General features: G+C 39.7%; 1 protein-coding gene across 3 annotated transcripts in view; it reads right to left on the minus strand.

The window, feature by feature from the left end:
* Positions 1-3,339: 3,339 nt before the first annotated feature.
* The window catches only part of HERC3 (HECT and RLD domain containing E3 ubiquitin protein ligase 3), a 110,081-nt gene continuing 97,435 nt past the window's right edge, over positions 3,340-15,985 (minus strand). For all 3 annotated transcript variants that reach the window (XM_008581080.1, XM_008581079.1, XM_008581078.1), the window contains 3 exons: positions 7,009-7,192; positions 6,686-6,788; positions 3,340-4,614 (listed from right to left, as the gene is read on the minus strand). In XM_008581080.1, the coding sequence (XP_008579302.1) occupies positions 4,406-4,614; positions 6,686-6,788; positions 7,009-7,192 (496 nt within the window). In that variant the 3' untranslated portion in view covers positions 3,340-4,405. The remainder of the gene's footprint in view (positions 4,615-6,685; positions 6,789-7,008; positions 7,193-15,985) is intronic.

The following is a 15,985-nucleotide window of genomic DNA, read 5'->3' on the forward strand; positions in this document are numbered from 1 at the left end:
TAGCCTGGTATCTCACTGCACAAGCAAAGAGCATTACCAATGTTAACCTAAATCCACACCCGACTCAGGGAGGGGCAGGCGGCTCCTACCTGCATCTGAGCCTGTCTGGGTTAGCATCCCAAAGCAAACAACTATAATCAGAGACCATTTGCCCCACCCTCCGCAGGGCTGTGCTCTCAGGTTTGTTAATCCCTCTTTACCAAAAACCTGGATTGGAAAGGCATGGTGGTAGGTTGTCACTTCCACGTGGAGAACTCACATAATCCAATCAACAAGAAAACTGTCGCCTTTTCTGAAGACACAAGGACCTGCTTCCTTAACACCAGCTCCTGTTGTGCTCTGTGATATCCCGCTGCCCAGCCTCAGGCTGCAGGTGGAGCCCAGTAATGGCTTCTGCCAATACTCCTCCTTGCTTTGTCCTCACATAGCAGAAGCAGCAACGGACCTCTCTGGGATGTCTTCCATAAGGGCTAATCCTACTCATGAGGGCTCTACCCTCATGATATAGTCACTTCCCGAAGGCCCCACCTCCTTAATACCATCACGTTGGGAGTTAGGTTTCAGCATGTGAATTTTAGAGGGACACGAACATTCAGAACATAGCAGGGCCCACTGACATCTTGGGCAGGATAAAGAGAGACTGTCCTATACAATGCAAGGTATTAAGTGTACCTGGCCCCTGACCACTAAATGCCAACAGAGACCCCCCAGTCAGTGACAGCTGCCTCCACTTGATACCAACTACAGATGACATGAGAACTACACACCTGATCACTATTGGAATTGCACATTGGCAGCAAAACAAAACTCAGTGGGATGTCTTTGCAGATGTGCGGTCAAGGAAGTTTTCTGCCACATCATGATGTTCCTTTTTATTTGGCCACTGAGCAATCTCAGTCGAATGTGCGGCCCATCTCTAGCAGCTGAGCATAATACAGGTTAATGGTCAAGTCCAGATCCCACCACTTTGTGATAATGAGCAAGTTCTTTTCTCTAAACTAATTTCTTCATGTTGGTGCAGGGTCTTGGTATAAAGCACACAATCAATAGGGGTTAGTTATTACGGTCAAAACCTTAACTATCCATTTCCATGGGTTAATCTTAGACAGAACTTGATTTTCTAACCTCTGTTGGCAGAAAAGCCCAAACACATTTTCTCAGGTTCAACATGAAATTATGACTGAAGTTCCTCTTAAGGCTGCAGGAAGATATCCACTCTGTGATTCCTACAAGTCTGGTCTCACAGGGTGTGACAAATTTTTTTTCTGTAAAGGGCTAGATGTTAAAGTTAGGCATTGTGGGCCATACAGTTTCTGTCAAATATCATTTCTTTTAAAATTTTCAACCCTTTTAAAATGTAAAAACCATTTTAGCTCATGGGCCATAGTTTGCCACCCCCTGCTCTTCAGTATTTTTAATAGTTTCAAATAAATCATCAAAAGGCTTCCACGTGTAGATGGTACTACCAGAATGTGCTAAATTGCCTAGTTACACTTTCATTGAGCCCCACCCACCAACAGGAAGTTGCCAAAGAATTTCATTAAACTGATTAATGACTGAAACAGCAAGAAACGTCCAAAGATTTACACGGGAGAGAGCGTCGGTAGGTAGGTAGGCAAATCCAGGAATGCCTGTTCGGAAGAATGGAGTCTTCTAAAGCAGTAAGTGATGAAGGGGAAAAAGGAAAATATCCCAGGAAAAAGTGTTTTAGAAGCAGCAACAAATATTTAGAATATTTATTGGGTGTCTCTGTGATGAAATTATAGAATTCTAGAGCTCAAAGGAAACTTAGAAATTATCTAGTCCAATCACCTTTATTTCATAGCTGAGAATTCTGAGACCTCAAAGTTATTTAAAATAACTTGGCTATTTCCTCTTCAAAATTAAATATGAATTGGTAAAGAGCCTCAAAAAAAGTTTACACTGTGTAATGATAAAAGAAACAATTATCGAAGAAAAAAGATTTTTTTCCCCTCGTAGCACTTGTGTCAGTTATTAAATGTCTGTTGAATGCAGCTTATTAAAAAGCTACTGTTGACTCCACCACTAAGCCATCGATTAAATATGGCAAAATAGTACACTGTACTTGTTTTACACATTTATTAAAAAATACTTATTTGCTGCATTTCACACACTTCTGGTGTGTGTACGTGGGCTAATGATCCTCCTCGTTAGATTAGCAAGTCTCTGATTCACCTTTAATTTCTCCTTTTCCCTGCAGGCTCCTACCACCTCTGCTTCCTCCTCCCCATTGCTCCTGTTTCTTCCCGCTTTTCTAGTCCCGCTGCTGCTGCCCTCACTGCTCTGTGCTGCTGTCTGAGCAGACTCCAGTCCTTCCCACTCCAGTTCCTCTAAATTTACTCCATCCGTGTTTTCCTTCTTAAACCCAGGCTCAGTTATCATCCCAAGGTTCTGAACATTTGAATGAGTCCTACTTGGCTATCCACTGAAGTTCCAAAGCATAGCCTAGCTCCTCAGCCCCAAATCTACCTTCTTTCTCCCCAGTCTCATTTACCATTATTATCCTATTTCCTTTGATGCTCCCTTCAAACTGTTCCTGGCCCTTTCCTAAATATGCCCCCATGTTCAAGCCTTTGCCAAGGCCTCCCCTTCTATGAGAAATGCCTTTGCGCATCACAACTTTCCCATCCCTCCTCAGTGCCATCTATCCCGCCCCTGCTTCCTTCTCTCTTTCTGCAGCACCTTGTTCTACTTTCTTAAGGCAGAACCAAATTCAACCTTCCATTAGATTATTTGGGCATATGACCTAATGCTTCTACTGAAAACAAGCTATCCATTCTGCAAGTACAACAAGAAAGATCTTTAAGTTAAAACACCAAATTTATTGCATAATATTGAACTATATGCACACACATAGAAAATAAACATTTCATATAACTGTATATTTTTTAATCTTGTATTTATAAAGGCTGAAAAACTACCAATTTAGCAATTGGAATAAGTTTTAAAAACAAAAAGAAAAAGCAAAAATCTACAATCCTTCATTGAGATTTGAGGCTGTATCACGGTTCATAAATACTTCATTTTATATAAATAAGTCTCTTCTCTAGTTACTAGGAATTTAAAATTAGGCTTACATGGATTTTTTGATCACATAGAATTTTCTTATCCCATGATGAGGAAGGTTGAGCATGTCATTATTTTTGAGACACATATATTTGATTTAAACACAATCCCCCCAAAATCCCACTGTAAACAAATATTTCATATGTGATAAACAAAAGTTCCATAATAAAGAATGACCTTAAGTCTTAGCAATTAGGCAAGAGAAAAAAAAAATCTGAGTAGAAATTTTGCAATTTAAATTAAAAAAAAAAAAAAAAAAAAAAAAAAAAAAAAAAAAAAAAGACTCCATGCATTCACTAGAAGGAGAGGGGAGCAAGGGAAGGGAACATTAAGTAACAGAATGGGGTGAAGTGAAGAAGAGAGGAAAGGAACATTAAGAAAGAGAGGATGGTAGAAAAAGGAGGGAAGAGAAGAAAGAGAAAGTGGTAGCGTACATAAAGTGATAGAGAAAAGGGCGAGAAATTTATTTCTACTTTTCTTGGACAACATAGAGACTCAAAAAAATTAATGCTCCAAAAGCAAGATAACAGAAGGGGTGAGGGCCTATCATTCACCTATCTGCCAAAGGGGCCTGGCTGAGCAACAAAACAAGATTAGGCTCAGCTGTAATTCTAGGCTGCTCTGCACATCTTTAAGGAGGTCTAGGAAACAGGCACAGCCAGGGAAGGTTGCTATTGCCTCAGGAACTTTTTTTTTTTTTAAAGCAAGAAGTGTTCATGAAGGCTCCCATAAATTCTCAAGAGTTCCACCAAAGTAATGGACCCAGACTGAGCTTTTTGGAATTGGGAGTTTCTGAAGTAGTCCTTTCCTCCTGTGGGTTACAGGAAGGCTGCAGCAAGCCAGGGCATTTCCAAGGCTGCAGAAGATGTTCTGCATGCACAGGTAAGAAAGGGCAGGGCAGTCAAAATCATTCTTGTAGAGGAATGAGAAGTTGAGACAAGAACAAGGAAGCACTGTGAGGAAAGATCAGGGCTGAGAGAGACATTTGGGAAATGAAAGTTTAAAAATCCACTGCCATTTCATTCAGCAGAATGCAACATATTCACAGTGCAAGGAACACTGGATAGTTTGGTTTAAAACAAAAACATTTCCCACACAACAGCCAATTTTTCAACCCATCCCCAACCCCTACTCCTGATTTTTCAAACAGGCTGTTTACTCCTTACAACCACAGAAAACACATCAACCAGGTTTAGGATTCAAAAGTCCCAACCCACTTAGACAATAAAAAAATAGAAATCACTCCCCATGATTTTCTGTATAGGCCTCAATGTAGACACTGAGGAAGGAAGGGAAATCTAGAACAAGTTGGGAAGGCTCAGGCCAAACTAAACCCCTCATAGTTGTCAAGGGCCTGGGTCAGCCGCGCACTCAGAATCTCTTTGCTGCTGTACTTGGGGAGGTCAAGAAGGTTGTAGCAAGTGTGGGCCACAGGCAAGTACTCCTCCCCACTGGCTGTGGACTGGATGACAATCTGCAGGCTGGCCATGCCATAGATGGGAATCCGATCGCTGCCTGTCAGGAACACTGGGGAGAAAGAGAAAAATGCAGCATTAACAGCTAAGCAAATGCAAAGCTGATCTCAGCGGTCCTCCTCCCAACAGAGAGGAAGGCACGACACCGTGTGGCTGGAGCGAGAAGTACAATTATGTTTACGTGCCAGTGTGTACCAAATGGAATGACACTCAGAAATGCCCTCCAATAAAAAATGGCCTCAATCAAATGTATGCCCTCATAAATTTTATGAGCTTTCACAAAATCAAAGAGGAAAAGAATTACACAGAAAAAAAGGAGCTGATCTAAGGGAGAAACCAGGAAGAAGACCAAAGTCTCCATGACCTCGGGAGCTCTCGCCTCGAGTGCCTGATGCTTGTACCACCTCGGCAATTCAATACCCATTTAGGATCTACATGCTCTCCTTTCCCTGTCTCTCCATTTTTCTTAAATCAGAAGAGTTGTCACAGATACTATATTAGACATTTCACTCTTGTGACATGCACTGTGACTTGGCAAAAAAAAAGAGACACCAACCCAGCTGTCTTTCCCTGTTTTCTAGTGCTGAATAACTTTCCTATAGTTGAATTGCTGGAAATTACTATAATTAAATCATTAGTTAAGGAACACTTTCAAATAACCTGCCATTACTTGAGTCTGTGTATATAAACATTCTTGCCAAAAACTCCAGAGTTAATAAAAATTTCCTCAAGTCTAATGGTCTCTGAACAGAAAATGCATTTTTCTAAGGAAATCCCCAGGACTATTAGCAGGCTTCTCTTCAATGTCACAGCCCTACAGGCTCACTTGGCAAACTTTCCCCTGCCATTCTACTTATGTGCCACCATTTCTCAATAGCCAATGTACAGGGCATAGGAGAACTGAGGCCCTTTTTAAGATTCTTGTTCTAAGATCTACTTCCTCTCATCTTTGCTCCATGTGAGCAGCAGACTCTGCGGCTAAGTACTCCATTAATACCAATGTATGCTCATTCTTATAAAGTAAAAGAGACTGTCTTTAAAACCCTGCTTTTTGGTTTTATATGGATAAAATTTCTATGCTATGCAACACCTAATTTCTGAAGCTGATTACACAAACAGAGAAAAATTAACTATTTTTTAAAGGCTGAATTTTTTTCATGTAAACTAGACTTCATTCTCCTTTCCAAAGGTATCGCCCTTCTCAAATGTAATCCAGCCGGTCACAAAGGACTACATATTATATGATTCCATTTATGTGAAGTGTCCAAAATAGGCAAATCCATACAGAAGAAAGACTGGTGTGCTGATGGGGACAGGGAAGAAAGAAAGAAAATGTTTGCTAATGGGTGCGGGGTTTCTTTTTGAGGTAATGAACATTTTCTAAAATTGACTGTGTGATAGTTTCATAACTCTGTGTATATACTAAAAGCCACTGAATTGTACTCTTTAAATGGGTAAATTGTATGGTATGTGAGTTATATCTCAACAAAGCTACTACATCTCCCCAGTTCCACATGCAATAGACAATTTGTAATATTTTTAAAAGGATGGAGAGGGCCGGCCCGGTGGCACAAGGGAGAGTGTGCCACTTGGGAGCACGGCGGCGCTCCCGCTGAGGGTTCGGATCCCATGTGGAGACCGGTTCCCGCTCACTGGCTGAGCGCGGTGCAGGCGCAACACCGAGGGTTGCGATCCCGTTGCCAGTCCCCGGTACAGGCGCGACACTGAGTGTTGCAATCCCGTTACCGGTCAGTAAAAAAGACAAAAAGGAAAAAAAAAAAAAAAGGATGGAGAGATGAGGGAGGTTAATCCAAATAATTTGATTTTATAAGTACAATACTTAAAGGAGTCACTTACATATAAAATAATTAGTATTTTTAGAACAATTAAAAATCAGTGAAATGCTTCTTTTCTTCCTTTCATGCAATACCTCCTGTTAGGCAACAGATACGGATTAACAGCTTATGTTTTGCCTGAGATCTCATTAAGACAAAAAGCATAAATATATTTAATTACATACTCTACCATTTAAGAGTTAAACCTTACCTGTGGAGTATATCATCCTATACTATACGTAAGACTAAAAGGTGGACAGATACCATATTGAGATTACTGATACTTACAAAGAAACTTCTTTTTCTTTTCCAATGGAAACTCATGAAATGTTTCCCAAAATAGTTTCACAGTGGGATGTGTGGCTGAGTAATCACCCTTGTAGACGGCAGTCTGTCCAAACAAGACAAAAAGAAAAAAATATACATATCTTATAGAAAAAGAAGAATATCATAGTGGACAACATTTGCATTTGAGACTAAGAAATAACTACTGAGATGCAGGAGACCTCCAAATCCTATTCGAACACGGTACACGAGACCGGGCTCTGGACATACCAACCCAGGATGCTGCTGCTTTGCCAGAGTTAGCAGACAGCATCTCTTGTGCTTACCTCTTCTAGTTCTTCCCAGTTGTAGTTGCTGTTCCCCACCATCATGGCCCTCAGTTCTGAAGGCTGGAAGAGCTCAAGCACTTTGCCTCCACACACCTTTAGGAAGCCACTGGAGAAGGCTGTGTACCATTCATGAACTGAGATTTGGAAGACATAATTCACATAAGCCTCCACAAATTCCTGCCTGCCAGAAGACCAAAGAAACAATACATTTAGCTCAAAGTCTTGTAAAGTTTATGAAGTTACCCTTCTACACAGAGGTTGAGAGTGATGAAAATGGAATTTCATCAAATTCAAACAGCAAGAGGCATCCTAAGGCCCCCCCACTCCTCCTCTGTCCCTAGCCCCAGGATTCCACCAAGTGTCTCAGGTGATCTGGAGCAGCATAGGCCAGGTAGGAAGGGGAGGAGGCCAGGTAGGTAGAACCATACTACTGATTTTATCTGAGGTACTCCGCTTTTCATCTCTTTTAAGGTCCTGCTTAAAATTTAATTTAGCCAAAAAATAAGACTTTTCCTTTTTAAAAGAAAAGGCCTAAGATAATGGTTCTAGGCTACTTCTCATTTCAGAAATAAATAAAACTAAACCACCTGATATTTGTATCCTCACCTATTTTAAAAGGTAATTTCGTAACTCCTTTCTTATAAATCCTTTAACTACTTCTGGAAAGAACTGTCTCAAACAATGGCTCCATCTCACTAATAATCAGCAAATGCAAATGAAGACAACAGTTAATTACCATTTTACATATCGGACTGTCATAACTTAAAAATCAGATATTATCAATGATGGTGAAGGTGTGGGAAACGGGAACCTCATACACAGCTAGTGGGAAGATGATCTGTGAAATGACGGGAACGACATACAAGTACAGCTACCATGGAAATAAATATCAACCAAATGAGAAAAGCAAAGGCTATTTATTCAGAGCTTTCTATAGCAAGGGAGTCAGCCACTGTCACTTGTGTTATGGCAGACTCAAAGGCAGGCAGAAGAATAGGAAAGCTTTATAGCGGAAAAAGGGAAGTCTTCAGGTATGCCCTGATTGAAGACTGTTGGCAAAGGGAAGCTGTAGGTGGGCTAACTAGAAGTGGGGCATTCTAAGTGATTGGATAGGGATGCATATTTGGCTTTCTCCGATTGGTCCTAAGTTAGAAATGGGGACAAAAACTAGGATTAATAACTGTCAGTTACTAATCAAATCCTGGCTATTTGCGGCCAACTGTTTGTTACAGAAGATATTGAGAGAGAGAGCAATCAGGCTTCCTGCAAGTCTGACTTACAGCAGGCTGGCTTCCTGGGCTACTTATTGTAGATAAGAGGTTGGTTTCCTGGGCAGGTTGCTGCATATTTTGGGTCAGCGCTCTATTTTTATATATGGCCCTGACCATTGTCTGTATGTATATTTAGTCTCTCAATAGTGGGAATATAAGCTGTGAACTGAGACATAAACATTTGAGGGTAAATTTTGTCAATATTTGGAAAAGCTGAAAATGTAAATACCCTTCGACCCAGCTATTCTACTAGCAGACGGGTAACCCAGAGAGACTTTCACATGAGTGCACAAGACAGCAAGTAAGGGATGTTCACTGAAGCATTTTCTTGTAATACAGAGAATTTAGAGAAACAAAACTAAATATCCATTAATATGAGAATGGACAGAGAAAAGATGGCATAGTCATATGATGGAAACCATAAAGCAGAGTACTTTAATGGACTTAAGTAGATGTGCATTTAGCAAAATGAATAGAATCTCAAGAACAATGCTGAAAATCAAGTTTTTGAATGTTAACATATAACATAATGCTGTAAAATATAGCAGCATTTATATACTTTTTAACACTTAAAACAATGCTACCCTATAAAAGATGGTAGCTTTGCCACTTACAACTTGTGACCCTTGGGCAAGTTATTTAATCTATGCCTCAGTCTTCTCATCTGTAAAATGGGGAAAATAAGAGTACATAACTCAAGGGACCATTATAAGTATAAAAAGAGTTAATACATATGAAAGGGCTCAGAACTGAGCCTGGTATATGACAGACGGTTGCTTTGTAAATGATAGCTATTATTACCATATTGTTTATGGATATGAGATTTTGTTTTTATGAGTATGAAATTATATTTATGATGTATAATGAGACATGTAAATGTTCATTTTCTACAGAAGAACCACTAATGTAAAAAGATCTTTGTTTTAACATACATATTTATTATAAAAGTATAAGAACATTAAAAAAAACCCACACACTTCAAATCCATAATAAAATTTTGTCTGTATTAGGAAAAAGGGTGGGAAGAGGAGGATGGGATGAAGGAACATCAATTGTATAAAGTAATTTTTTCTTTTATTAAAAAATCTGAAGCAAATATCTGTTTACTCTGGATCACCGATACAAACATGATAAGTACATATTATCTGTACTTTTCTGTATTTTTAAATTTTTTTTAAAAATTTTAAAACTCTGACATCATGAAGATGAGTATCAATCACTATAATACTTCATAAAACTATACTTGAACTCTTGGATTTTCCTCCAAGCAGACACTTTACACAATCACCACCTACACCAAAAACTAAGCAACAAATGGTGTAATAATACAGTAGATAAGTGGGGCAGACAGGGATTTAAATCTGGTCTCTGCCATGTTCTGTATCTAAGTACTACACCTCTTTTTCCTCATTTTTAAAATGGGGTAAGTGTTCAATTTTTAAAATAAAGCCACTGATGTAAAAAGATTATTGCACATCTTAATCACAGATGCTGAAAGTTTCTCACACTGCATTCAATGCACTGCTCTCTGAAACCCATAACATTAAGCTAATAATATTTTTCTGATACAACTGCCCAAGAGAAGCATCATCAACATGATTTTTTAATTATAAATTGTGACAGTTAATTTTATGTATCAACTTGGCTAGGCTATGGTACCCAGTTGTTTGGTGAAACACCAGTCTAGATACTGGCTATGAAGGTATTTTTAAAATGAAATTAATATTTAAATCAGTAGACTTTTGAGTAAAGCCTCCATAGTGTGGGTGGGCTTCATCCAATCAGTTGAAGGCCTTAAGAGAAAAAGACCGAGGTCCTCCAAAGAGGAAGGAATTCTGCCTCCAGACTGCCTTTGAACTCAAGACTGCAATACCAATTCCTGCCAAAATTTTCAACCTGATAGCCCACCCTGCAGATTTCATACTTACCAGCCCCTACAATTATGTAAGCCAATTCCTTAAAATCAATCTCTCTCTCTCTCTCTCTCTCTCTCTCTCTCTCTGTCTATATATACAAACACACACACACACACAGAGTCATGCATTGCTTAACAATGGGGATATGTTCTTAGAAATGTGTCACTAGGTTATTTTGTCATTGTGCAAACATCATAGCATGAACTTACACAAACCTATGCAGTATAGCCTACTACACACCTTGGCTATATTGTATAGTCTATTGATCCTAGGCTACAAACATGCACAGCATGTTACTGTACTGAACACTGTAAGCAATTATAACACAATGCAAGTATTTGTGTATCTAAACATATCTAAACATAGAAAAGGTACAGGAAAAATATGGTATAAAAGATAAATAATGGTACACCTGTATAGGGCACATACCATAAATGGAGCTTGCAAGACTGGAAGTAGCTCTGGCTGAGTCAGTGAGTGAGTTGTGAATGAACATGAAGGCCTAGGACATTACTGTACACTACTGTAGACTTTATTAACACTGTACACTTAGGTTACACTAAATTTATAAAAAAATATTTTTCTTTCTTCAATAATAAATTAATCTTAGCTTACTGTAACTTTTTAATTTTATAACCTTCTTTATTTTTTAAACCTTTTGACTTTTTTGTAATAACATTTAGCTTAAAACAAAATGTGGAGGTGAAAGACAGTGATAGTGATGGAAGGTCTGCAGGGACAAGAGCACGCATGGATGGAGCTGTCATCTCCCATAATAACAATGCCTTCTTCTGGAATACCTCCTGAAGGACCTGCCTGAAGCTCTACTTGAGGAGGTGTCACTCTTCAGAAATATGTCCATGGTGGTTTCCCTGGTTTGTTTCTTTTCTTCATCATAGATTTGCTTGTAAGAAGATAATGCACCAGAACATTCCTCTTTGTTAAAGAAAACCTTTAGGTGTTGGGGTCCATGTTTTCAAACTTTTTAAGGAGCTTGTTAAGGTCTACAAAAGCTTTTGCTAAACCATTCACTGTTAACTTTCTTGGGGATTCTCTTTCTACTCCTGTGGTTTCCTTTTCTCTTGCCTCTTCTCTAGCTATGCTTTCCTTTTCCAATTGCAACAACTCCTCATTAGTCAGTTCCTCAGCAACCACATCTAGGAGCTCCTCAATATTATTCTCATCCACACCCAGGTGAAAGCTGTTTGCTATCGCAACCACAGCCTTGTTGATTTTTGCAACCTCCTTACTGTCCGCAAATTCTCTGAAGTCATGGATGAACCTCTTGAGTGTCTCCTTCCAGATGCCATTCATACACTCCACTACTTTGTGACATCACTAGAGGCCCAAGCAAGGCTCTTGATGCAGTCATAGATGTTGAGATCCTTACAGAAATGTGTCAGTTTCTTTTCAGTGTCCTCCTCAGTTGCAGTAATAGCCTTGGCAAAGGTCCTCCTAAGGTAGTAGTCCTTAAAAGCTGCTCTAATTCCTTAATCCATTGGTTGGATCAAAGATTGGCATTTGGAGGGAGAAATACCACTTTGATATTGGGATGAAGATCATCAATAAAAGGAGGATGTCTAGGAGTGTTATCAACAATAAGTGAAATCTTGAAAGGTATGTTATTCTCCAAACAGCACTTCTCCATTTCACTGGCATAGCAATTCAGAACGGCATCTTGGAGGAGCTGGGTGATCCATGGCTTCTTACTGCTCCTGTAGTACACTGGCAGCATGCACTTATTAAAAACGGTTGAAGGACCTGGAGTTCTCATTGTGCCAGATCACAAAGGGTTTCAATTTGTAGCCTGCAACATTGCCTCCATACAGGACTGTTATCCTATCCTTAAAAGCCTTGAAACCTGGCATTGACGTAGCCTCCTTATGGACAAAGGTCCTATCAGGCTTCCGTTTTCAGAACAGGGAGGTTTCATCCACATTGAAGATTTGCTCTGTCAAGTAATTTGCCTCCACAATCAGCTTATCTAGAGTTTACAAAAATTCTTCACCTGCCTTCACATCAGCACTCACAGACTCACCACTCAGTTTCACATTATGTAATGAGTAACGATTCTTGAATTGTTTGAATTACCCAGAGCCAGCAGTAAATTCAATTATCGGGTCCAACCTTTTCTTTCAATATTGCAAACTCTCTTCTTTGGTCGTGATCATCATGGTGCTGAGAAGGATAAGCATCTGCGTCTGGTCTTCAGTCCAGGTCATTAGAAGTTTCTCCAAATCTGATATAGGCCCTTCTCAAATTTTTGTTAGTCTCGTTACCTTCAAAAAAAACAGATCCTTTAACAGCTTCCATTTTTTTCTTCAAGATGGTAGCTACAGTGGAATGGGACATGTCTGCCTGGCAAGCAATAACCATCACTGATTTTCCACCTTTCTAGTCCTTCAGCACTTTTAATATTGTTTTCAGGTCAATCACTCACTGTGATCTCTTACTAGCAACATCGTCAGTGGATTTTGTACCCTTAGGGGCCATGATGAACAAAACAACATGAGATTAAATCAAGCATAAGAGAAAATGACACAATCAAGAGACACAGTAAACACAAGATTATGAGGCTGCTACCAGTGTAATATGGCATAGTGTTTTATAGCAAGCTTTTTAAAATATGTAAGTAGAAGGAGTACACTCTAAGATAATAATAAAAAGTATGCTATAGTAAATCTATAAACCGATAATAGCTGTTTGTTGTCATTATCAAGAACTATTCATAATTGTATATGCTGTACTTTTATATGATTAGCAGCACAGTAGGTTTGTTTATACCAGCATCACCACAAATATGTGAGTAACGCTTTGCACTAGATGTTACAGGAGCTGCAATGTGTCACAAGGTGACAGGATTTTTCAGCTCCATTATAGTCTGTGGGACCACTGTTGGATATGCAGTCTGTCATCGACAGAAATGTTGTTCTGTGCCACATGACTGTACACACACACACATGCATGTATGTGTATGTACATCTTATTAGTTCTGTTTCTCTGGAGAACCCTGACATACAGATTTTGGGACCGGGAAGTGGGTTGCTACAATAGCAAATACCTAAAAATGTAGAAATGGCTTTGGAATTGAGTAATAGGGAGAACCTGGAAGAGTTTTAAGGAGTTTTATAGAAAAAGCCAAGATTATCTTGAAGAGACTGTTGGTAGAAATATGAACATCAAAGGAGATTCTTGTGAGGGCTCAAAAATTAAAAAGGATAGCTATAGAGAAAGCTTCTATTGTCTTAGAAAACACATATATTGTCATAAACAGAATATTACTAGAAATATGAATATAAAGGTGCTTCTGGTGAGGTCTCAGATGGAAATGAAAAACATGTTATTGGAAACTGGAGGAAAGGTAATCCTTGTCATAACGTGGTAGAGAACCTTGTCAAATTGTGTTCTGGTGTTTGGTGGAAAGTAATACAGTTGGATATTTAGCTGAGAAGATTTCTGAACAAAGTGTTAAAGGTGCAGCTTGAGGGCCGGCCCGGTGGTGCACTGCTACAGTGCGCCACTTGAAAGTGTGGCGGCGCTCCCGCCGAGGGTTCGGATCCCACATACAGACCGGTTCCTGCTCACTGGCTGAGCGAGGTGCGGGCGCAACACCGAGGGTTGCGATCCCGTTGCCGGTCCCGGTCCGGTACGGGCGCGACACTGAGGGTTGCGATCCGTTGCCGGACACGAAAAAAGACAAAAAAAAAAAAGGTGCAGCTTGGTTTCTCCTTGCTGCTTATAGCAAAATACAAGAGGAATTGCATTTTCAATAAATTCAATAAATTGAAGACAGATTGTTAAGCAAAAAGGAACTCGAATTCAAAGGTTTAGAAAATTCTCAGCCTATCCACATACCATGCTCTGAAAACACGGCCAAGGGTGTGGCAGAAAAATAGTTTGCTAAAGAGATTAGTCAGGTGACTCATGGATCCAATCACCATCTCAGCAAAAGTCATGAATATACATGCAGTTTTACAGGAAAGATCTGTGTAGGACCCTCTTGTCTGATGGCTTAAACACCCACGAATTGCCTGAGAAGCCAACAAGGTTTTGAGAATTTCGTACTAGTGAAAATACTTCCAGTTTGGATCAAAGGGAACAGAGATGGGACAAAAGGAAGGAAGGCTGTCTGACTTCTGGGATTCTATAGGAAGGAAATGGCTGATAGAGCTACCTGTCTGAAAACAGGCATTATTTTTCAAGAAAAGGGAAGAATGACCCTGAGGACAATTCAGAGGCTGGTGGGGCCGAAACTGCCACCATGGACCCAAAAGGCACAGGTCCAGGTAGTGGGTACCACCTCAGAAAGCTGGGCCATCATGCCAGCAGGTTACAGAATATTACACGGAGTCAAAGCAGCTTCTTAAGTCTTCTCAAGCCTTAAATTCTAATGGAATTAGCCCTAGTAGGTTTCAGCCTTGCTCAGGACCCATGATCCTTTTCTCCTTTACTACTTCTGCTCTCCCTTTTAGAATAAGAATGTCTATCTCACCTGTCCCACCACTGTATTTTGGAAACTTTTCTGGTTTCACAGGTTCACAGCTGTAAAAGAATTTTGTTTCAGGATGAATCATACCTGAGTCTCACCCATACTTGATTTAAATGTTATTTAGATAACATTATTTGGAGTTCTCTACAGAAACAAAACCAAAAGGACGTGTGTGTGTGCATAAGAAACTTACTATAAGGAATTGGCTCACACAGTTATGGAAGCTGAAAAGTCCCAAGATCTGCAGTCGGCAAGCTGGAGACCCAAGAGAGCTAAGCTGATAGTGTAGTTCCAATCCGAAGGCAGGAAAAAACCAATGTTACAGCTCAGAGGTAGTTAGGCAGGAGGAATTCCCTCATACTCAGCCTTTTGGTTCTATTCTGACCTTCAACTGATTAGATGAAGCCCACCCACAGTAGGGAGGGAAATCCAGTTTACACAGTTTCCGGATTCAAATGTTAATATCAGCCAGAAGCACCCTCACAGACACACCCAGAATAAACTTTGGCCAAATATCTAGGCATCCAATGGACTAGTCAGGCTGACATATAAAATTAACCATCACAGATGAGATTTTGTACTTATAGTTGATGTTGGAAAGGGTTAAGACTTTTGGGGATGCTGAAATGTGGTGAATGTATTCTGCATGTAAGAAGGACATGAATTTTGGGAGGACTGAAGATGTAGTGTTATAGGCTAAATTGTGTCCCCACGAAATTCATACATTGAAGTTCTAACCCCCACTACTTCAGAATATGTGAGCTTATTTAGAGACAAGGTCTTTACAGAGATAACCAAGTTAAAATGAGGTCATTAGGGTGGGCCCTAATCTGATATGACTGGTGTCCTTATAAAAAGGGGAAATTTGAAGATAGAGACATGCATAGAAGAAAGATGATGCGAAGAGACAAACGGAGAAGAGAGGCCTGGAATAGATCCTTCCCTCACAGCCCTCAGAAGAAACTAACCTTACCAAAACCCTGATTTTGGACTTCTGCAGAAGTATGAAACAGTAAGTTTCTGCCATTTAAGCCACCTAGTCTGTGCTACTTTGGTTGTGATAGCCCTCAGCAAATGAACACACAGATTCTAGTCACTACATGTCAATCAGCATTGCTCTCAACATATTCTTTTCTCTAATAATGACCATTAACAGTTACAAAGTATTCACTAGGTGCTAGTCACCGCAGTAAGTTCTTGGATATGCATTATCCCAGTGAACAGTCAAAAGTACCATTTGAGTGAATTTTATAACATGAGAATTATGTCTCAATAAAAATAAATATATTTTAAAAATC

Source organism: Galeopterus variegatus, unplaced genomic scaffold (assembly GCF_000696425.1).
Source record: "Galeopterus variegatus unplaced genomic scaffold, G_variegatus-3.0.2 Scaffold2258, whole genome shotgun sequence".
NCBI lineage: Eukaryota > Metazoa > Chordata > Mammalia > Dermoptera > Cynocephalidae > Galeopterus > Galeopterus variegatus.